Genomic DNA, 23,818 nt, shown 5'->3' with positions numbered 1-23,818 from the left:
GAAATAATAACTCATAATAATAAATACAAAATGAGTGACAACTTGGCTATATACACAAGGTACCAGTACCAAGTTGATGTGCAGAGGTCTTCTGTCTGCTTTCCATAAACAAGCACTGTAACATGGACATATGGCTGTGTGGGAACCCTAACCCTATAAAGGTGTGTAGTAATTTGTTTAAAAAAAAAAAATTCCTGCTGATATGAACAATATGTTCCTTATGTTTCCAAAACCGTACTGCAAGCAATGCATTTTAATGTTCAGAACAAGCGTCGGAACTCTAAAAAAAAACTTCCCCGGCCAGAAGATACTATCGTCACTAAAGGTAGCATATGAATGGGCTTTAGTGGTCATAGGACTGGCAATTTTGATAAATGTAATAAGCAATTTTTTGGTGAAATGTTTCTCAGATTGTAACAACAATGAATATAATGGATGAACTGTTGTATAGAAAATCTGTGAAGTAATCATTATTTTCCTCAAATTTCAGATGGCAGGAAAAATGAGGAATGAGCAGATTTCTCACCTAAACAGTTCCCCACCTATTGTAGACCCCTCCATGTATGGCTACGTGGACCAGAAGCGATCGGTGGAAGACGGAGGTAAGCTATTAGCTATTAGCCATTTCATTCTTCTCTTGCCTGCGATATTTAAAGGGATAGTTTCCTGAGGTTTTCACAATGTCTTAACTTTTTTACCTTGAAACGAGTCCATGAACGATGAGTCACCAATCAGACATGCTTTATCTACTCATTTGCTGGATGCAGAGTTCATCAGAGTTCAAGTGAAGGTCAAGAAAATCATAGAGAAAGCAGATTGTATTGCAATCATCTCTGATGAGTAGTTGAATGTTCGTGGGCAAGGAATAACTAACTACATCATCTCCACCCCTCAACCAGTATTCTACAAGAGCACAGACACAAGGGACAACAGACACACTGTTCTCTACATTGCAGATGAGCTAAATGCAGTCATCAATGACCTTGGACCACAGAAGGTATCTGCACTTGTGACAGACAATGCTGCGAACATGAAGGCTGCTTGGTCTAAAGTGAAGGAGTCCTACCCTCACATCATACCCATTAGCTGTGCTGCTCATGCATTGAATCTGCTCCTCAAGGAAATCATGGCACTGAAAACGATGGATACACTCTACAAGAGGGCCAAGGAAATGGTTAGGTATTTGAAGGGTCTTTAAGTTATAGCAGCAATCTACCTCACAAAGCAAAGTGAGAAGAATAAGAGCACCACATTGAAGCTTCCCAGCAACACCTGTTGGGGTGGTGTTGTCATCATGTTTGACAGTCTCCTGGAGGGGAAGGAGTCTCTATGAAATGGCCATATCACAGTCTGCCGATATGGACAGCCCCATCAAGAGGATCCTCCTGGATTATGTATTTTACTCCTGAAACCTATAGCAGTAGCCATTGCACAGATGGAGGGAGACAATCCCATCCTGTCTGATGTTCAGACTCTGCTTGCAGATGAAAGAGAAGAAATCCGTACTGCCCTGCCCACTTCACTGTTGCTCCAAGCAGAGGAAACTGCACTTCTGAAATATATCAAAAAGCGTGAAGACTTCTGCCTGAAGCCTATACACGCCACGGCGTACATGTTGGGCCCCAAGTATGCTGGCAAGAGCATCCTGTCTGGTGCAGAGATCAACAAGGCCTATAGTGCCATCACTACCATGTCTCACCACCTTAGCATGGATGAGGTCAAGTTTCTTGGCAGTCTGGCGAAGTACACTTCCAAGCAAGGGCTTTGGGATGGAGATGCAATATGGCAGTTGTGCCAACATATCCATCAGCCAGCTGGTGGAAGGGACTTTGTGGATCTGAGGTTCTTTCCCCTTTTGCCTCCATCATCCTCCAAATCCCACCAACATCAGCCGCATCAGTGCGCAACTGGTCCTTGTTTGGGAACACACACACCAAAGCATGCAACAGGCTGACCAATACAAGGGTTTGGTGGCAATCTGGGCAAATTTGAGTCTTTTTCGAGCCTGACAGCGTACCATCCTCAACAAGATTGGACAGTGAAGATGAGGCCTCAGAGTCTGATATTCAAGAGGTGGACATTGAGGTCCAGAAGAAGACAACCAAAGCTTTAGTTTCAAGACTATCATTTTACAGATGTATGTTGAAAACGTTTTTGGGAGATGCGATGGATCATTGGGGATCATTCAATATTTCCTTTTGTTGTTTAGTGAAATCATCCCATGTGGAGAGTTAACTAATTTAATTAAAGTTCAATTCCACCTCGGAATATTCCCCAAAATGTGCAACCCTTTTATGTACATAAAACATAGATTTGAATATTATTACAATGTAGAAAGGTAGCAATTTTCTACCTTTGGACCCTGGTAATCTGTCAGGATCCAAAGGTATTTATTCAATATTACAGTTTTTATTCTCTTCATCACAAATCCATTCATCCACAACCCAATCTAAGATAGGTACGAAGATGATAAGGGGCAACAGTTTAGAGACATCTTCATCAATTTAATCTTAATACAAATGACATTGAGTCTGAAAACATATGGGCGTTGTTGAATGGACCATAGGAAAGGGGTAGAGATTTGTATTTGAGATCCCAAACAATCAGCATTTTGACACTACTGAGCTGAGCCAAGTTGTACTGCGCTGGCCTCGTTACGCATGCACCGTCGTTGCTGTAACCAGGACAATGTGAAAAGAAAATATCAGAGCCAGCATGACAGTGTGAAAAGGGTATAAGAGTTGGCCAGTTCTCCTGCACTGGACCCCCTATCCTGCGGCGATGGAAAAGCGTACAGTCTTAAAAAGCCAAGCTAAGGAAAATTAGATTTGAGTGACAAATGCCATTGTTTGCTATGATGGCACTATCCCGCTGCTCCTCTAAGTCACTTAGTTTTTATTTGTCCATTTTGGGGGCCTGCCAGGCTGATCGTGGGAAGATCCATACTGAGTTGGAAGATTAAATACTGTTTAAATGTGGTCCTACTGGAGCTGACTGTAGCCAATGACACCTGACTGGATTACTGTCTGTGTATTGTCTGTCGGAGAGAGAAAAAAAATGTAAAATTTGAAATCCATGACTGCTGGTTTGCTACAATGGAAATCCTCCATAAATCTCTTAGGCCTAAGCCACCTTTCTTGTGAGGCACCTACTGTAAAAGTTCCCATCAGCTAGGGATAGTCTTCTAATTGTGTCACACTATGCAAAAACACATTTTCTGACCATTTAGAATATATTTAGCCAATTAAAAGATATCGTCAATGCACTGTGTGCGGGGGGGGGGTGTGTTGTAATCTCAGATCATTTAGATATTCAGTTTGGAATTTTAAGACTTCTTTAGGTATATATATATAGATATATATATAGATATATATATCTAAAAAAATAAAAAATAAAACTTCTATGTTATTAGCCCATAGGAACACTTTGAATGACCAATGGTCCAAAAAGATGGTCCAAAAAGGAAGTTTGTCCTTTATATGAGAGATGTAAAACTCCAGGGAAAAAAAGAAATGTCCTCTCACTGTCAACTGTGTTTATTTTTCATCAATCTTAACATGTGTAAATATTTGTATGAACATAACAAGATTCAACAACTGAGAAAGACATGTGACTAAAATAAATGTAATGTGTCCCTGAACAAAGGCTGGGGTCAAACGTAACAGTCAGTATTTGGTGTGGCCACCAGCTGCATGAAGTACTGCAGTGCATCTCCTCATGGACTGCACCAGATTTGCCATTTCTTGCTGTGAGATGTTACCCCACTCTTCCACCAAGGCACTTGCAAGTTCCCAGACATTTCTGGGGGGAATGGCCTTAGCCCTCACCCTCCGATCCAACAGGTACCAAACGTGCTCAATGGGATTGAGATCCGGGCTCTTCACTGGCCATGGCAGAACACTGACATTTCTGTCTTGCAGGAAATCCCGCACAGAACGAGCAGTATGGCTGGTGGCATTGTTATGCTGGAGGGTCATGTCAAGATGAGCCTGCTGGAAGGGTACCACATGAGGGAGGAGGATGTCTTCCCTGTAACACACAGCGTTGAGATTGCCTGCAATGACAACAAGCTCAGTCCGATGATGATGTGACACACCGCCCCAGACCATGACAGACCCTCCACCTTTAAATCGGTCCCGCTCCAGAGTACAGGCCTCAGTGTACCGCTCATTCCCTCGACCATCACCCCTGGTGAGAAAAAACCACGACTCGTCAGTGAAGAGCACTTTTTGCCAGTCCTGTCTGGTCCAACGAGGGTGGCTTTGTCGCCGGTGATGTCTGGTGAGGACCTGCTTTAAAACAGGCCTACAAGCCCTCAGTCCAGCCTATTGCGGACAGTGTGAGCACTGATGAAGGGATTGTGCATTCCTAGTGTATCTCGGCCAATTGTTGTTGCCATCCTGTATCTGTCCCGCAGGTGTGGTGTTCGGGTGTACCGATCCTGTGCAGGTGTTGTTACACGTGGTCTGCCACAGCTGTCCGTCCTGTCTTCCTGTAGCGCTGTCTTAGGCGTCTCACAGTACGGACATTGCAATTTATTGCCCTTGCCACATCTGCAGTCCTCATGCCTCCTTGCAGCATGCCTAAGGCACATTCACGCAGATGAGCAGGGACCCTGGGCATCTTTCTTTTGGTGTTTTTCAGAGTCAGTAGAAAGGCCTCTTTAGTGTCCTAGGTTTTCATAACTTTGACCTTAATTGCCTACCGTCTGTAAGCTGTTTGTCTTAATTGGATCTACCCATCCCGGATCCGGGAACGTTGTCATCAACCACAGTAATTAGCAAACGGACAAAAAATATTTTCTAGAAAATATTCATATTCATGAAATATAGTGAAACACAGCTTAGCCTTTTGTTAATCACCCTGTCATCTCAAATTTTGACATTATGCTTTACAGTCAAAGCAAGACAAGCATTTGTGTAAGTTTATCGATAGCAACCTGGTCACGAAAAGCAATCAAATGAAATAGTTTACGTTTGATGAGCTTCTGATGTTTTCACTCACAAATCTCCCAGTTAGATAGCAAATGTTCCTTTTTTCCAAAAATATTATTTTTGTAGCTGAAATAACTATGTTAGTTCTTCACGTTTGGTTGAGAATTCGACCGGAAATTGCGGTCACGACAACGCTGAAAAATATTCCAAATTAGCTCCATAATATCGACAGAAACATGGCAAATGTTGTTTATAATCAATCCTCAAATATCTATTCGATAATATATCAACCGGGACAGCTGTATTTTCAGTAAGACCGGGAGGAAAAATAGCTACCTCTGTCTATTACGCAAGAATTACTCTGAGAGCCCTCAGCCGGACACTTAAGCAATGTAGTTGCTTTACGCTCATTCTTCAACATCAAGGCATGAAACTACGTCAAAATGCTGTAGACACCTTGGAGAATACGTAGATAAAGGAATCTGGTTGATAGCCCATTCACTGCTCAATAGGGACGCAGAGCTTTCAAAATAAGAGTCACTTCCTGATTGGATTTTTCTCAGGCTTTCGCCTGCAATATCAGTTCTGTTATATTCACAGACAATATTTTTACAGTTTTGGAAACTTTAGTGTTTTCTACCCTAAGCTGTCAATTATATGCATATTCTAGCATCTTGTCCTGACAAAATAGCCAGTTTACTTTGGGAACGTTATTTTTCCAAAAATGAAAATAGTGCCCCCTATTTTCAACAGGTTAATGACCATTCCACAGGTGCATGTTCATTAATTGTTTATGGTTCATTGAACAAGCATGGGAAACAGTGTTTAAACCCTTTACAATGAAGATCTGTGAAGTTATTTGGATTTTTACAAATTATCTTTGAAAGACAGCGTCCCGAAAAAGGTTATATAAAAAATACATTAATATGGAGTTGACATGTACCTGTTCGTGAGAGACTCACCTCTTTCGATAGAGAGGCCATAATGGGTTGTGGGCCAAACTGTTCGGACGCTACAGACGTTTTCGTGATAAGACCGATTTTCGGGACATCATGGTCTGACACACACCACTGGAGTTCAGCCACCATACATCGCAGATGCGAAAGGATATCTCTAGCTTAAACAGACAGAAATAGACTTGAGGGTTAATGAAGCCGGTGATTTATGTGGTGGTAAACTCCTCAAAGCCATTTGATGAATCCCAGAACATATTCCAGTCTCTGCTAGCGAAACAGACCTTGAAGCTTAGCTTAAAATAGAGTTATGGTCAGATTTGCTAAATGGAGGGCGAGGGAGAGCTTGTATGTGTTTCTGAGTGTGGAGTAAAGGTGATCTAGAGTTTTTTTGTCTTCTCTAGTTGCACAGGTGACATGCTGGTAGAAATGAGGTAAAATGGATTTTTAGTTTCCCTCCATTAAAATCATTAGCCACTGGATGAGCATTTTCTTGTTTACTAATTGCCCGATACAGCTTGTTGAGTGTGGTCTGGTTGCCAACATCAGTTTGTGGTGGTAGGAAAAATATAGATACATTTTCTTGGTAAATAGTATCTTATCATGGGGTATTCTAACTTTGACTTTGAGACTTCCTTAATATTAGAGATTGCGTACCAGCTGTTCTTAAAAAAAATTGCTTAGGGATAGGAGTCCCGCTAGTTAGACAACTTCCGGTGAAACTGGAGGGCGTGCAATTCAGATAAATGATCATAAATATTATGGATTTTAAACATTTATGTACATATAAGTGTCTTATATCAGCTGAAAGCTTAAATTCATGTTAATCTAACTGAACTGTCTGATAGCTATTACAGCAAAAACATGCCAAGCGATTGTTTGAGGACGGCACCCCACATCAAAATATTTTTCCACCGGCACAGGTTTCATACATTCACAAATAACAATTTAAATAAATATTGACTGACTTTTTGAAATCCTCCTCTGATTTGTCATCCAAAGGGTCCCAGCTAAAACATGTAGTGTCATTTTGTCATATAAAATTCTTCTTTATTTCCCAAAAAGGCAGTTTAGTTGGCGTCATCGATTTGAAGTATCCACTCGTTCAACAGGCAGAGAAATTAATCAGAAAATCTACCCTGTTGTTTCAACAAGTCAAAATAAGTTTCTATTTACTCCTCAGATACCCTAAAATGTAATCGAACTATAATATTCATTTCGGAAAGAAGTATGTTCAATAGGAAACCGTTTTTAGCAGGTGCGTAATGTCTTCATGGCGCGCGCAAACATGATATTTCTTATTTGTTTTTAAAGTTACAGGCCTGAAACCTTGATCATTGTCTGCTGACACCCTGTGTAAGCCATAGGACTTGCATCCAGGGAGCTAATTTTCAATACCTTTCTCTTGCAATTCTAAGAGGATGGTCTCTCAAAACATTTCTACAAACTTCAAAGTGTTTTCTTTCCAATGGTTCCAATTATATGCATATCCTGGCTTCAGGGCCTGAGCTACAGGCAGTTTACTTTGGGCACGTCATTCAGACAGGAAGTGGAGAAAAAAGGGGCCTAGCCCTAAGAAGTTTTAACAAAGACACACCCCCCCTAACCTTACCCGATGCTGCAATACGGTCTTGACGATGCATAGAAAAACCAGCTAGATGTCTCCCCGAAACATAGGATATTACAGTTCTTCAGTTTGCCAATAGAACATAGGGTAGAGGCAGATTATTTATTTGCCAATGTAGTTTTGGTGAGCAGTATGTCTTGCACCGCCGACTCATTGAAGTAGAAACCATCTAAATCGAGGTTAGGGATTTGATCGTTGTTCTGATGTCCAGAAGCTTTTTTCGGTCATAGGAATCATTATGTACAAAAAAAAGCTACAATATTCAACTTTTTGAGTGGCCCGTCCAAATTCGCATAGAAATGTGAGTGAAAGATGATCTGTATGTCGACACCTGCTCGTCAAACATCTCATTCCAAAATCATGGACATTGATATAGAGTTGGTCCCCCCTTTGCTGCTATAACAGACTCCACTCATATGGGTTGGAACGTTGCTGAGGGGACTTGCTTTCATTCAGCCATGAGCATTAGTGAAGTCGGTGGCTAATGTTGAGCGATTAGGCCTGGCTTGCAGTCGGCTTTCCAATGCATCCCAAAGTTGTTCAATGGGGTTGAGGTCTGGGCTCTGTGCAGGCTGGTCAGGTTCTTCCACATTGATCACGACAAACCATTTCTGTATGGACCTCGCTTTGTGCACTGGGGCATTGTCATTCTGAAATGGAAAAGGGCCTTCCCCAAACTGTTGCCACAAAGTTGGAATCACATAATCGTCTAGAATGTCATTGTATGCTGTAACATTAAGATTTCCCTTCACTGGAACTAAGGGGCCTAGTCCGAACCATGAAAAACAGCCCCAGATCATTATTCCTTAACCACCAAACTGTACACATGGCACTATACATTGGGGCAGGTAGCATTCGCCTGGCATCCACCAAACTCAGGTTTGTCTGTTGAACTGCCAGATGGTGATGCATGATTCATCACTCCAGAAAACATGTTTCCACTGGTCCAGAGTCCAATGATGGTGAGCTGTACACCACTCCAGCTTGGCATTGCGCTTGGTGACTTTAGGCTAATGTGTGGCTGCTCGGCAATGGAAACCCATTTAATGACACTCCTTATTCTATTTTATTTATTTATTTGACCTTTATTTAACTGGGCAAGCCAGTTAAGAACAAATTCTTATTTTCAATGACTGCCTAGGAACAGTGGGTTAACTGCCTGTTCAGGGGCAGAACGACAGATTTGTACCTTGTCAGCTTGGGGGTTTGATGCTCTAACCACTAGGCTACCCTGCCTCCCCAATGAACAGTTATTGTGCTGATGTTGCTTCCAGAGTCAGTTTGGAACTCTGTAGTGAGTGTTGCAACCGAGGATAGACTATTTTTACATGCTCCAGCACTCATTGGGCCCGTTCTGTGAGCTTGTGTGGTCTACCACTTTGCGGATGAGACGTTGTTGCTCCTAGACCTTTCCACTGTACAATAACAGCTCTTACAGTTTACAGGGGCAGCTCGAGCAGGGCAGACATTTGATGAAATTACTTGTTGGAAAGGTGGCATCCTATGAAGGTGCCACGTTGAACGTCACTGAGCTCTTCAGTAAGGCCATTCTACTGCCAATGTTTGTCTATAGAGATTGCATGGCTGTGTGTTGGATTGTATACACCTGTCAGCAACTGGTGTGGCTGAAATAGCGGAATCCACTAATTCGAAGGGGTGTCCACATAGTTTTGTATTTAGATTTAATGTCTTCGTTGAAAGTAAATCAAAGAAGCAGTTGATCTGTTCTATGTGTGCTATTTCTATGCTTTCCATTCTTAAGTTTAGTTTTTGTCTTTTACTTTTGGTTTTGTACACCAGGTTTGAACAGCTGAAAATAGTGTTTTTAGTTATGGAAAATATATTTCACAGCAGTATAGACGGTACATTGATTCCCTAAGGAATGACTGATTGTTTTGTCACAAACAGAAATTAGGCAAACTATTAGAATTTTTGCAACCAGTAAATGGCGGAGCAATTTCTGGATATTGCACCTTTTTTATTATCAGCTCCAAAAAAACATACAAAATAGTAGAATTGGAACCTGTAAAAGGGCATCCATTACAGCGCATTTCAGGCTCTTTGGCATGGGTGCAGCCAATCATTTTTTCTTAATATATTTCGTATTAAAATATTTTTGAAGAAAAAACAAAGTTACCTTCACTAATATATTTTTCTCTCTCCTCTGCATCTCCCTCTGGCCCTGGTCTCCTTTCCGGCTGGCTCTTGCCGCCTCCCCTCATAGTAGGTAACCAGCTGGGAGCCATGGTACATCAAAGGTAAGCCTGTAGCCAGCACCGCTGTATTCCACCGCTGTATTGACAGACAGTAAATACATATTGATTGAGCAATCTATGGGATTACTCCCTCTCCTCCACTTCATTTTAGCTCACTATCCAACCCAAATACACAACACTGGATCCCCAGCGGGATAGCGCTGAAGTACTTAAACCAGATAATGATTTGTGGACAGCTTCACCGTCTTCTGCTTTGCAAATATAGCGAAGTCTAAAGTATTATGTGTGTAGGTAACTGCCAAAATAAAGGAAACACCAACATAAAGTGTCTTAATAGGGCTTTGAGCCACCTTGAGCCAGAACAGTTTCAATGCCCTTTGACATAAATTCTACAAGTGTGGAAATCTATTGGAGGGATGCGACACCATTCCTCCAAGAAATTCCATGATTTTGTGTTTTGTTGATGGTGGTGGAAAACGCTGTCCCAGGTGACGCTACAGAATCTCCCATAAGTGGTCAATTGGGTTGAGATCTGGTGACTGAGATGGCCATGGCGTATATCGTTTTCATGCTCATCAAACCATTCAGTGACCATTCATGCTCCATTCGTGCCCTGTGGATGGGGTCATTGTCAGCTTACGGGAGCATAGCATCTTATGGGATGTTAATTGTTTAATTCACTCAGGAACCTCACCTCTGTTGAAGCACCTGCTTTCTAAAATATACTTGGCATCCCTCATTTACTCAAGCGTTTACATTATCTGTAGTTCATATGTTCTATCACAGTGATGGAACAGCAGATAAGTGTTAGCCATAGCCCTGTAGTGTAGGTGTGCAACATAATCATTTATTGACTCATCTGCTGGCCTTTCTACACTGTATCCGTCTACTGCTACTGTCCACAAAAATATTAAATTGTCATTTTTTTTACACATACAAAACATTAAGAACAGCTTACTAATATTGAGCTGCGCACCCCCTGCCCTCAGAACAGCCTCAATTCATCTGGGCATGGACTCTACAAGGTGTCAAAATCATTCCACAAGGATGCTGACCCATGTTGACTACAATGCTTCCCACAATTGTGTCAAGTTGGCTGGATGTCCTTTGGCTGGTGAACCATTCTTGATACACCTGGGAAACTGCTGTGTGAAAAACCCAGGAGCATTGCAGCACTTGTCAAAACCGGTGCACCTACTACCATACCCCATTCAAAGGCACTTAAATATATTGTTGCCCATTCACCCTGTAAATGGCAGACATTCACAATCCACGTCTCAATTATCTCAAGGCTTAAAAATCTTAATTGAACCAGTCTCCTCCCTTTCATCTGCACTGATTTGAAGTGGATTTAACAAGTGACATCAATAAGGGATCATAGCTTTTACCTGGTCAGTCTATGTCATGAAAGAGCAGGTGTTCTTAATGTTTTGTACACTCAGTATATATCTTGTCTCTTTTCACCCCACCCTCTTGTAATTTAGGGCTGTTTTGACAGAAGACTTCAAGGTGCCTGATAGAATGGTTGGATTCAGTAAGTACATGTTATGGGAGGGAGGTACGTTATGTGGTTTGGGATGTTTTCGTCCTTGGATGCTTGATTTTGAGTTACGTTAAAGGATGTATTTATTTTATCAAACTGACACATTACCTGAACTATTTTCTCCACTCCCATCCCACTTTTTTTTCTCCCCTCCTTCTCCCGCTTATTTTAGTCATAGGCAGAGGAGGTGAACAAATTACGAGAATCCAGCTGGAGTCCGGGTGCAAAATTCAAATTGCCTCTGGTAAACAGTTCTAAATATACAAATCAAATTTTATTGGTCACATACACATATGTAGCAGATGTTAATGCTTGTGTTCCTAGCTCCAACAGTACAGTAGTATTTAACAATTCACAACAATACACACGAATCTAAAGTAAAATAATGGAATTAAGAAATATATAAGTGTTAGGACGAGCAATGTCGGAGTGGCATTGACTAAAATACAGTAGAATAGAATGCAGTATATACATATGAAATGAGTAAAGCAATATGTAAACATTATTAAAGTGGCCAGTGATTCCGTGTCTATGTACAGTGTAGGGATTCATGATATGTTGGAATTCATTGCCCTTAACCAATCAACCGTTCTCTGTCATGGGTGATGTTGGCTTTCGCCGACTGGTCGAACACCGGTACACACTACCAAGTGGGCTATTTTTCTGATGTTGCCTGCTATTAGCTTCACGACATAGATACTATGGAACACCGTTTGGGTCTTTGCGTGTCAAAAAATATACAGTAGCACTGTTAAAGAGCAATAGTGGAATTTTCGGTTCGCCTTCAGAATAAAAGTATGTAATTGACAGTGATGCAAATAATTACAAATAGTAGCATTATGCCATACTTTTATTTTGAAGGCTAACCGCAAAGTCTACTTTTATTTTGAAGGCTAACCGCTATTGTGACTAGCTTCACATAGATGGTCTGACCACCATTAATCAAATAAGAACTGTCTTATAAATTAGGGTTAATTTAGATGACATCTAGCTATATAGTTAGCTATCTAGCTATAGCTACTGAAACAGATTGTCGTTTTGCTATGTTTTTGGGGAAGAACTACATTGTTTGCATCAATGAACTAGCTAGCTTTTTTTTAATGATCAACTTTACCAGTGTCATAGAATACATATCGATGAATCGTTGTGACATATGGAATACGAGTGATGGTGTAGTCCATGTGTAATAACTACGTAAAAAAGGATTGTGACGTTCAGTCATATTCAGGTCCTGATTGATCAACAAACTTATTTGACATGTCAAATTGTGTTATTTGATGTGTTAAATAGTATATTTTTTGACACGCAAAGACCCAAACAGTGTTTCATAGGAATCCTGGTTGAGAATGAAACGACTGAACAAACGAACAACGAAACAGCACAGCAAGTAAGTGACAGAAATAGGTTTTGATTATGTTTTACTGGTAATGGGGACATAAGTAAATGCCAACAAATAACTTTTTGGTCTGTGTGTGTGTGTAACCTTTATTTAACTAGGCAAGTCAGTTAACTTCTTTGGGATAGGGGGCAGTATTTTCACGTCTGGATGAAAAGCGTGTCCAAAGTAAACGGCCTGCTACTCTGGCTCAGAAGCCAGGATATGCATATTATTAGTAGATTTGGATAGAAAACACTCTGAAGTTTCTAAAACTGTTTGAATGATGTCTGTGAGTATAACATTATTACTTATTTGTCAGGCAAAACCCAGAGGACAAACAATCCAGGATTTTTTTGGGGGTCACTCTCTTTTCAATTCTAAGTCAGGGGCTTGCAGTTCCCATCGCTTCCACTGGATGTCAACAGTCTTTAGAAATTGGTTGAGTTTTTCCCTTTGTGTAATGAAGAAGTACGGCCATCCAGAATGAGGGTAACTTGAAGTGTACTGTTAGATAGAGGCGCGTGACCCGAAATCCTGTATTGAACGCTGTTTATCCCGTCTTCAATTTTATTGATTATTTACGTAAAAAAATAGCTAAAGTTGTATTACAAAAGTAGATTGAATTGTTTGGACAATGCTTACAGGTAACTTTTGAGATATTTTGTAGTCATGTTGCGCAAGTTGGAACCAGTGTTTTTCTGGATCAAACGCGCCAAATAAATGGACATTTTGGATATATATCGATGGAATTAATCGAACAAAAGGAACATTTGTGATGTTCATGGGACATATTGGAATTCCAACAGAAGAAGCTCATCAAAGGTAAGGCATGAATTATATCTTTATTTCTGCGTTTTGGGTCGCACCTGCAGGGTTGAAATATGCTTTTCTCTCTTTGTTTTTTTACTATGGTGCTATCCTCAGATAATAACATTGTTTGCTTTCGCCGTAAAGCATTTCTGAAATCTGACACATTGGCTGGATTCACAGCAAGTGTAGCTTTAATTTGGTATATTGAATGTGAGATTTCATCAAAGTACATTTATAGTAATTTATTTGAATTTGGCGCTCTGCATATTCACTCTTAAGAACAAATTCTTATTTACAATGACGGCCGGACGATGCTGGGCCAATTGTGCGCCGCACAATGGGGCTCCCAATCATGGTCGGATGTGATACAGCCTGGATTCGAACCAGGGACTGTAGTGACGCCTCTTGCACTGAGATGCAGTGCCTTAGACCGCTGCGTCCATGTGTGTTTGTGTGTGTGTTAACTATTTAACTGTACTGGAATGCTTAAAAGGCAGCTACAATTTTAAATATTGGTTATTGGTATTAGCCAAAAATTTAATATCGGTGCATCACGAGTACAGTGCCTTCGGAAACTATTCAGACCCCTTGACTTTTTCCACATTTTTTTCCCTCTTCACACAATACACAATAATGACAAAGCAAAAATAGGTTTTTAGAAATGTTTACTAATTTAGAATAATAAAAAAAACAGATATGATGTTTACATAAGTATTCTGACCCTTTACTCAGTACTTTGTTGAAGCACCTTTGGCAGCGAATACAGCCTTGAGTCTTCTTGGGTATGACACTAAAAGCTTGGCACCTGTATTTGGGGAGTTTCTCCCATTCTCTGCAGATCCTCTCAAGCTATCTCAGGTTGGATGGGGAGCGTTGCTGCACAGCTATTTTCAGGTCTCTACAGAGATGTTAGATCGGGTTCAAGTCCGGGCTCTGGCTGTGCCACTCGAGGACATTCAGAGACTTGTCCTGAAGCCACTCCTGCGTTGTCTTGGCTGTGTGATTCGTTTTGTTGATGTTGAGGGAGAGGTTAATTTCCTGGCACCACTCCGCCAGGGTCTTCACTTCCTCCCTGTAAACTGAGGTCAGCGAAGTGGCAGTGTTGTTTTCTACCTTCACCACCTGGGGGCATCCAATCAGGATGCACAGGGCGGGGTTCAGTCCCAGGGCTCCAAGCTTAATGATGAGCTCTGAGAGTACTATGGTGTTGAAGGCTGAGCTATAGTCAATATGTGGATATGTGGTTTCCAGCTTGCACACAGTCCAGTGTAGCTCCTTGAGGGCCGCCGTTGTATCCGCTTGATGCGGAATATACACGGCTGTGACTATAACCGAAGATAATTTTCTTGGGAGGTAATTCGTCGGCATTTGATTGTGAGATATACTAGGTTGGGTGAACAAAAGGACTTGAGTTTCTGTGTGTTATCATGAAACATACACTACCGCCTTTCTTCTTCCAGGAGAGTTCTTTATTCTTGTCTGCGGGAGGTACTGAGAACCCAGCTGGCTTTATGGATGGAGACAGTATTTCGGGAGAGAGCCATGATTCTGTCATACAGTGTATGTTACAGTCCCTGATGTCTCTCTGGAGGGAGATCCTCACCCTGAGCTTGTCTACTTTATTGTCCATAGACTGAACATTAGCTAGTAATATACTCGGAAGCGGTGGATGGTGTGCACGCCTCCTGAGTCGGACTAGAAGGAAAATAACCTCACACTCAACGTCAACAAAACTAAGGAGATGATTGTGGACAGCAGAGGGAACACCTCCCCTATCTACATCGAAGGAACAGTAGTGGAGAGGGTAGCAAGTTTTAAGTTCCTCGGCATACACATCACAGACAAACTGAATTGGTCCACCCACACAGACAGCATCGTGAAGAAGGCGCAGCAGCGCCTCTTCAACCTCAGTAGGCTGAAGAAATTCGGCTTGTCACCAAAAGCACTCACAAACTTCTACAGATGCACAATCGAGAGCATCCTGGCGGGCTGTATCACCGCCTGGTACGGCAACTGCTCCGCCCACAACCGTAAGGCTCTCCAGAGGGTAGTGAGGTCTGCACAACGCATCACCGGAGGCAAACTACCTGCCCTAAAGGACACCTACACCACCCGATGTTACAGGAAGGCCATAAAGATCATCAAGGACAACAACCACCCGAGCCACTGCCTGTTCACCCCGCTATCATCCAGAAGGCGAGGTCAGTACAGGTGCATCAAAGCTGGAACCGAGAGACTGAAAAACAGCTTCAAGGCCATCAGACTGTTAAACAGCCACCACTAACATTGAGTGGCTGCTGCCAACACACTGACTCAACTCCAGCCACTTTAATAATGGGAATTGATGGGAAATTATGTAAAATATATCACTAGCCACTTTATTCAATGCTACCTAATATAATGTTTACATACCCTACATTATTCATCTCATATGTATACGTATATATTGTACTCTATATCATCTACTGCATCTTTATGTAATACATGTATCACTAGCCACTAACTATGCCACTTTGTTTACATATTCATCTCATATGTATATACTGTACTCGATACCATCTACTGTATCTTGCCTATGCCGCTCTGTACCATCACTCACTCATATATCTTTATGTACATATTCTTTATCCCCTTACACTTGTGTGTATAAGACAGTAGTTTTGGAATTGTTAGTTAGATTACTTGTTGGTTATTACTGCATTGTCGGAACTAGAAGCACAAGCATTTCGCTACGCTCGCATTAACATCTGCTAACCATGTGTATGTGACAAATAACATTTGATTTGATTTGAATACGTCTTCTCCTCCGGTCACATCTTGGAGCAGCCTCTGGGGTAAGTTCAATTGCCCTGGGGGGTAAGAACAAAGAATCCAATTCGGCAAAGACGTATTCCTGGTCGCAATGCTGGTTAGTTACCGCCGCTCTGATATCCCAAAGTTATTTCTGGCTGTATGTAATAACGCAAAAAAAAACATTCTGGGCTAAATCAAATCAAATTTTATTTATATAGCCCTTCGTACATCAGCTGATATCTCAAAGTGCTGTACAGAAACCCAGCCTAAAACCCCAAACAGCAAGCAATGCAGGTGTAGAAGCACGGTGGCTAGGAAAAACTCCCTAGAAAGGCCAAAACCTAGGAAGAAACCTAGAGAGGAACCAGGCTATGTGGGGTGGCCAGTCCTCTTCTGGCTGTGCCGGGTGGAGATTATAACTGAACATGGCCAAGATGTTCAAATGTTCATAAATGACCAGCATGGTCGAATAATAATAAGGCAGAACAGTTGAAACTGGAGCAGCAGCACAGTCAGGTGGACTGGGGACAGCAAGGAGTCATCATGTCAGGTAGTCCTGGGGCACGGTCCTAGGGCTCAGGTCCTCCGAGAGAGAGAAAGAAAGAGAGAATTAGAGAGAGCATATGTGGGGTGGCCAGTCCTCTTCTGGCTGTGCTGGGTGGAGATTATAACAGAACATGGCCAAGATGTTCAAATGTTCATAAATGACCAGCATGGTCGAATAATAGTAAGGCAGAGCAGTTGAAACTGGAGCAGCAGCATGGCCAGGTGGACTGGGGACAGCAAGGAGTCATCATGTCAGGTAGTCCTGGGGCATGGTCCTAGGGCTCAGGTCAGTTGAAACTGGAGCAGCAGCATGGCCAGGTGGACTGGGGACAGCAAGGAGTCATCATGTCAGGTAGTCCTGGGGCATGGTCCTAGGGCTCAGGTCCTCCGAGAGAGAGAAAGAAAGAAGGAGAGAATTAGAGAACGCACACTTAGATTCACACAGGACACCGAATAGGACAGGGGAAGTACTCCAGATATAACAAACTGACCCTAGCCCCCCGACACACTACTGCAGCATAAATACTGGAGGCTGAGACAGGAGGGGTTAGGAGACACTGTGGCCCCATCCGAGGACACCCCCGGACAGGGCCAAACGGGAAGGATATAACCCCACCCACTTTGCCAAAGCACAGCCCCCACACCACTAGAGGGATATCTTCAATGAGGGATATCTTCTACTAATGTAAGAATTAACACACCAACAAAACAAAATACTGCAAAGTTGCTTAGGAGCAAGAAGCAGAGCTGCGATGTTTGTCGGCCCCATCGTACAGTATGTCCCTTAATGTCTGTGACTACACACACTTCCCAACACTTCCTGTCCTTATGTTAGATAATAACCAATATCAGATTGCTTTTAATTGTATATCTCATTATTAACATACAGTAGCACACAAGCTAATCAAGGCTGTCAGCAATGAGGTGATGATGCAAAATGCATTATCATGACCGTTTATGTTCTGTACTGAAAGGGTTCTATCTCAAAAACTTGACTCCTTTAACTGTATGCCAGTGGTTCTTTCTCATTGTAGAGAGTGGCGGTAGGATGGACAGAGCCTGCTCCCTCAATGGAACCCCAGAGAGCATTGAGTGAGTTTCTATATTGAGACGTTGAACGTGACAGAAATTCTATAAACTCAGTAGCAGTATCATCAACAATCCTTTGTCATTTTGAAAAGAACAATATATCCCATTATTGATGGTCTATAGATGCTCACACACTGTATTAACTGCAAAACTACACATTTATTTAACTGTTACTACATAATATTACAGTAATTGACCATACATAATACAGTTTTAAAAACCACATTGTGGACTAATCATAAAATGTTGACACTGTAGGCAGTCATATTAGGCAATCATGGTACAGTATGTAATTGGTATTACCTAAAATACATCACATCTATATATCATTGATATGCAACTGTTTGCTCTCCACCAGGCAGGCCAAAATAATGCTTGGGCAGATAGTGGACCGCTGTCGAAACAGCCCTGGGTTCCACAGCGAGGCTGAGGACAACAGCTCAGTCCACGAGATGCTCATCCCAGCCAGCAAAGTGGGCCTAGTCATCGGGAGGGGAGGGGACACCATCAAGCAACTGCAGGTATGCCTTCTAAGATATTTGTTTTATTTAAATCAGTTCTCTTGGGATATAGTACTTCCTCTAGACTACTATACTAATCCTCTATGATCTACAACTAGCCTTATTACTACCATTATAACTGCAGTCACTACTGGTACTAGGCCTACAAAGCTTTTTTTAACCCAACTACAACTTATTTCGCAATCAGAAAGACTTGCACACATTTTCATTTGGAAATGTTCATTTTCTAGTCTCTGCAGTCTTTTCTCAACTGTATCTACCTGTAAAGCTCATTTGTGATTTGAACATCAATTACTGCCAGTAACTGCCAAAACAAAGGAATCACTTGAGTAAATGATGGTTCTGGCAGCTCTGTTATGGTGTGGGTCAGGGGTTAAAGTTCTCCCTTCCTCTCTCCCTTCCTCTCAGACACCCATCCATCCATCGACTTACCATTCCCACACAACATATAGCCTATGCATCCACACACCCGTTCTCCCACCCTCCTAGACATATTCATATTCACTATCCCTTACTCTTCCCTCATACTCCCGTTCGTATACACAAACACACCCACGCACATCCATAGAGCAGCTATAAGATAAGACTTTATTTTAAATACATTTTTTTTTAAATATATAACCTTTTTTTTAACAAGGTAAGTCAGTTAAGAACATTCTTGTTTACAATGACGGCCGAACCCGGACGACGCTGGGCCAATTGTGCGCCGCCCTATGGGACTCATTCACAGCCGGCTGTGATACAACGTTTATTAGTCCATACAGGGTTGAAATATGCCTTCCACTTTTTATCCAATCTAACAGATATACACACACATCCACACAAACACACTCTAGGTTGGATAGGCACTAAAATGAATAAACGTTCTGGGTAGATTAGGAGAGGCTGTCTAGTCATTATTATTCCTTGTTTGCCATTTATAGCTAATATTCAATGGTTGTTATTGGTGAGAGTGGAGATGGGATTGGGATGGTGTGGCTGGGAGGGAATCAGACACTCCTGAATTAGGTGTGATGCCTTCGGTCTCTTTGTGGACCCACTCTCTCGAAGTAGAGCCCCACCAGCCACTATATTTTAATTTGTTAGGAGAGGAGTTGGAGTTTAAAATCCCTAAAAAGGCACAGTGCATCAAAGTACAAAGAAGTACTTCATATTTTTTGTGTTCTCTCTGTTAAATGTCTGTTCTTTCTACATGGTCACACGTTATATAATATGTGTAATGTACAGTCGTGGCCAAAAGTTTTGAGAATGACACAAATATTAATTTACACAAAGTTTTCTTCTTCAGATGTTACTATGAAATACTGAAGTATAATTACAAGCATTTCATAAGTGTCAAAGGCTTTTATTGACAATTACATAAAGTTGATGCAAAGAGTCAATATTTGCACTATTCTTCTTTTTCAAGATCTCTGCAATCCGCCCTGGCATGCTGTCAATTAACTTCTGGGCTAATTCCTGACTGACGGCAATCCATTCTTGCAAAATCAATGCTTGGAGTTTGTCAGAAATTGTGGGGTTTTGTTTGTCCACCCGCCTCTTGAGGATTGACTACAAGTTCTCAATGCAATTAAGGTCTGGGGAGTTTCCTGGCTTTGCCATGGACCCAAAATATCAATGTTTTGTTCCCAGAGCCACTTAGTTATCACTTTTGCCTTATGGCAAGGTGCTCCATCATGCTGGAAAAGGCATTGTTCGTCACCAAACTGTTCCTGGATGGTTGGGAGAAGTTGCTCTCGAAGGATGTGTTGGTACCATTCTTTATTTATGGCTGTGTTCTTAGGCAAAATTGCTAGTGAGCCCACTCCCTTGGCTGAGAAGCAACCCCACACATGAATGGTCTCAGGATGCTTTACTGTTGGCATGACACAGGACTGATGGTAGCGCTGCGCTCACCTTGTCTTCTCCGGACAAGCTTTTTTCCAGATGCCCCAAACAATCGGAAAGGGGATTCATCAGAGAAAATGACTTTACCCCAGTCCTCAGCAGTCCAATCACTGTACTTTTTGCAGAATATCAGTCTGTCCCTGATGTTTTTCCTGGAGAGAAGTGGCTTCTTTGCTGCCCTTCTTGACACCAGGCAATATCCTTGCCTGTGAAGCCCTTTTTGTTCAAAGCAATGATGACGGCACGTGTTTCCTTGCAGGTAACCATGATTGACAGAGGAAGAACAATGATTCCAAGCACCCCCCTCATTTTGAAGCTTCTAGTCTTTTATTTGATCAGCATGACAGAGTGATCTCCAACCTTGTCCTCATCAACACTCACCTGTGTTAACGAGAGAATCACTGACATGTCAGCTGGTCCTTTTGTGGCAGGGCTGAAATGCAGTGGAAATATTTTTGGGGGATCCAATTCATTTGCATGGCAACTTTTGGCCGACTATATAATAATTATGTATTCATACTATGACTCTCATCTTATTATTACATGGAATTGTCAGCAGATGTGGTTTTCCTGCAAGAGTTGCATAAAAAAAAACATTTACAGAGGAGCTGCATTGGAGAAGCCTATGCTGCTACCTACTATAGTAACAGCAGAGGTGTAGGCATCCTGATAAATAATACACATTTTCTTCCCTTATATCCCAGCCCCCAGACCGAGAGGGTTGCTTTTTAATTTTGTAATGTACCTTACATGGGGTGAAATACACATTATTTCATTGCATATCCCCCTAGGGGCAAATCTGTTTTCTTTAGATATACACTACCTTTCAAAAGTTTGGGGTCACTAAGACATTTCCTTGTTTTTGAACGAAAAGCACAACATGAACTATTTTTTTTAGCAGGTGACTTAAATCACATATTTGACAAGATAGACAGACATAGCAATTCAAAAGGCACATTTTAAGGAGCCTCCAAAGAGGTGGAAAAATGTCATATCTACATACAAATAATTTACAGGACACCTGGATATTACTTTTCCCAACTACAAATGACAGTTAGTGACAGAATATGGAGAATGAACAGGCACATTTTCAAGACCCTGAAATTTATGAAATACGTAAGTGATTTGAAATAAACCTTTACCGTTGCAAATGTAGACAGAGAAGACAAACCTTTTTTTAGAAAGAACCCATAAGAAATATTTATAAGGAAAAGAAGAAAATACAATTCCTGAACTTAAGCAGGAATAATATGTTTTACTTTTGAAGAGAGCCAACAACTACAGGTTAAACTCCAGTAAAGCATACGATTTAATAGAAAATAAAGCTGGTAAACATCTCACAAAACGAACACTCGCCAAACCAGTTAAACTCAGCAAAAAAAGAAACGTCCTATCACTGTCAACTGCGTTTATTTTCAGTATACTTAACGTGTAAATATTTCTATGAACATAAGATTCAAGACCTGAGACATAAACTGAACAAGTTCCACAGACATGTGACTAACAGAAATGGAATAATGTGTCCCTGAACAAAGGGGGGTCCGATAAGCTCAGTCCGATGGTGCTGTGACACACCGCCCCAGCCCATGACAGAACCTTCACTTCCAAATCGATCCCGCTCCGGAGTACAGGCCTCGGTGTAACGTTCATTATTTCAACGATCAACGCAAATCCGACCATCACCCCTGGTGAGACAAAACTGCGACTCGTCAGTGAAGAGAACTTGCCAGTCCTGTCTGGTCCAGCGACGGTGGTTTGTGCCCATAGGTGACGTTGTTTCCGGTGATGTCTGGTGAGGACCTGCCTTACAACAGGCCTACAAGCCCTCAGTCCAGCCACTCTCAGCCTTTTTGCGGACAGTGTGAGCACTGATGGAGGGATTGTGCATTCCTGGTGTAACTCTGGCAGTTGTTGCCAGCCTGTACCTGTCCCGCAGGTGTGACGTTCAGATGTACCGATCCTGTGCAGGTGTTGTTACAGGTGGTCTGCCACTGCGAGGACGATCAGCTGTCCGTCCTGTCTCCCTGTAGCGCTGTCTTAGGCGTCTCACAGTACGGACATTGCGATTTATTGCCCTTGCTACATCTGCAGTCCTCATGCCTCCTTGCGACATGCCTAAGGCACGTTCACGCAGATGGCAGGGACCCTGGGCATCTTTCTTCTAGTGTTTTTCAGAGTCAGTAGAATGGTCTCTTAGTGTCCCAAGTTTTCATAACTGTGACCTTAATTGCCTACCGTCTGTAACCTCTCAGTGTCTTAACGACCGTTCCACAGGTGCATGTTCAATAAATGTTTATGGTTCATTGAACAAGCATGGGAAAGAGTGTTTAAACACTTTACAATGAAGATCTGTGAAGTTTTTGTATTTTTACAAATTATCTTTGAAAGACAGTTTCGTTCAGGTTATAATTTTTAAAGATAAGGATACAAATGCTTTAATTAGGAGCAACAACGCTATTAATGACAAGATTGTGTTTATTGATACACCCGTGCGTCAATCTAAGTAACATAATCAAAAAAATCCCTGTCAAACCCGTCAGTTTAAGCTAGACACATGCTTGTGAATATTTCCTGAAATCTTTCCCGGACTAGCTGTCTTGGTTTTCTGATTACCTCTTCTAATTTCTTTTATTTTTTCGGTCATAATTCTGCTACCTATTTTCAACAAACAAAAAAAATCAGTTTTAAGTCAGTTGGCTGAGGCAGAGAGGAGATATGTTGCATTAGGAAATCCAGTGGGCACACTGTCTCCCGTTCACTAGACTCTATTTAAACCCCACTTCTTTGTCACCTCAGTCAGCAGCCTCTCCATCAGGGTCTCATCTTCTCCCTCAAATGGAAGGAATCCCACAAAATCCTCCCGTAAGCAGGACAATAGAATAATATCTACATTTTTTGTTCCAATACTCATTTACAGTATATACAACCATTTGGCAGCGAGAAGTGTATGTACTATACTGCATATTATCATTGTGTTTACTTGATAGCTACCTACACAAATAGCTAGCTAGAACAAAATGTTAATAAGATAAATTCATTTAAAAAGATTAAAAGCAATACCAATACACAAATTTGAGAGAAATAAGCTGTTTGTGCATATGACAAATTTCTGGGATCTTTTATTTCAGGTCAGGAAACATGGGACCAACACTTAATAACACATTGTGTTTATTTTTGTTCGGTGTAATATATGACCCCATTGTGGAATGGGGAGACTCTCATCTCTAAGTCTCCCATTAGTGTCACGGGACTCGTCTTGTGCTAACAAAAATAAGGGGTAAAATATGTTTTCAAAAAACAAAAATATTCTCCTAGATAGTGTGAAGGACATACACTTCAAAACCTTATTGCTTATGATTTATTTTTTGATTGTATTTTTCTCTTCCATTTACGAATGTGTTATTCAATGTGTTTCTATGGGCTATAGCTAGAGCACTCCTGATATCTCCTCCAGGAGTGATAAGTATCATTTTTATCTTCTTTGGTCTAGTACTGTATTTTTGCTAGCTTGGGCCATCTAC

General features: G+C 41.5%; 1 protein-coding gene across 2 annotated transcripts in view; it reads left to right on the top strand.

The window, feature by feature from the left end:
* LOC124034000 (far upstream element-binding protein 3-like) overlaps window positions 1-23,818 on the top strand; it is a 76,864-nt gene that overhangs the window by 5,711 nt on the left and 47,335 nt on the right. For both annotated transcript variants that reach the window (XR_006838493.1, XM_046346599.1), the window contains exons 2-7: window positions 491-602; window positions 9,739-9,772; window positions 11,215-11,264; window positions 11,446-11,517; window positions 17,835-17,892; window positions 18,248-18,410. Coding sequence is in view for 1 of the 2 variants with exons in the window: in XM_046346599.1 (XP_046202555.1) it covers window positions 491-602; window positions 9,739-9,772; window positions 11,215-11,264; window positions 11,446-11,517; window positions 17,835-17,892; window positions 18,248-18,410 (489 nt within the window). In the remaining variant the exon portion in view is untranslated. The remainder of the gene's footprint in view (window positions 1-490; window positions 603-9,738; window positions 9,773-11,214; window positions 11,265-11,445; window positions 11,518-17,834; window positions 17,893-18,247; window positions 18,411-23,818) is intronic.

Source organism: Oncorhynchus gorbuscha, linkage group LG04 (genome assembly GCF_021184085.1).
Source record: "Oncorhynchus gorbuscha isolate QuinsamMale2020 ecotype Even-year linkage group LG04, OgorEven_v1.0, whole genome shotgun sequence".
In the NCBI taxonomy this organism is placed as follows: domain Eukaryota; kingdom Metazoa; phylum Chordata; class Actinopteri; order Salmoniformes; family Salmonidae; genus Oncorhynchus; species Oncorhynchus gorbuscha.
Note: the sequence above shows the minus strand (reverse complement) of the source record. Positions and strands in the feature narration are given on the sequence as shown.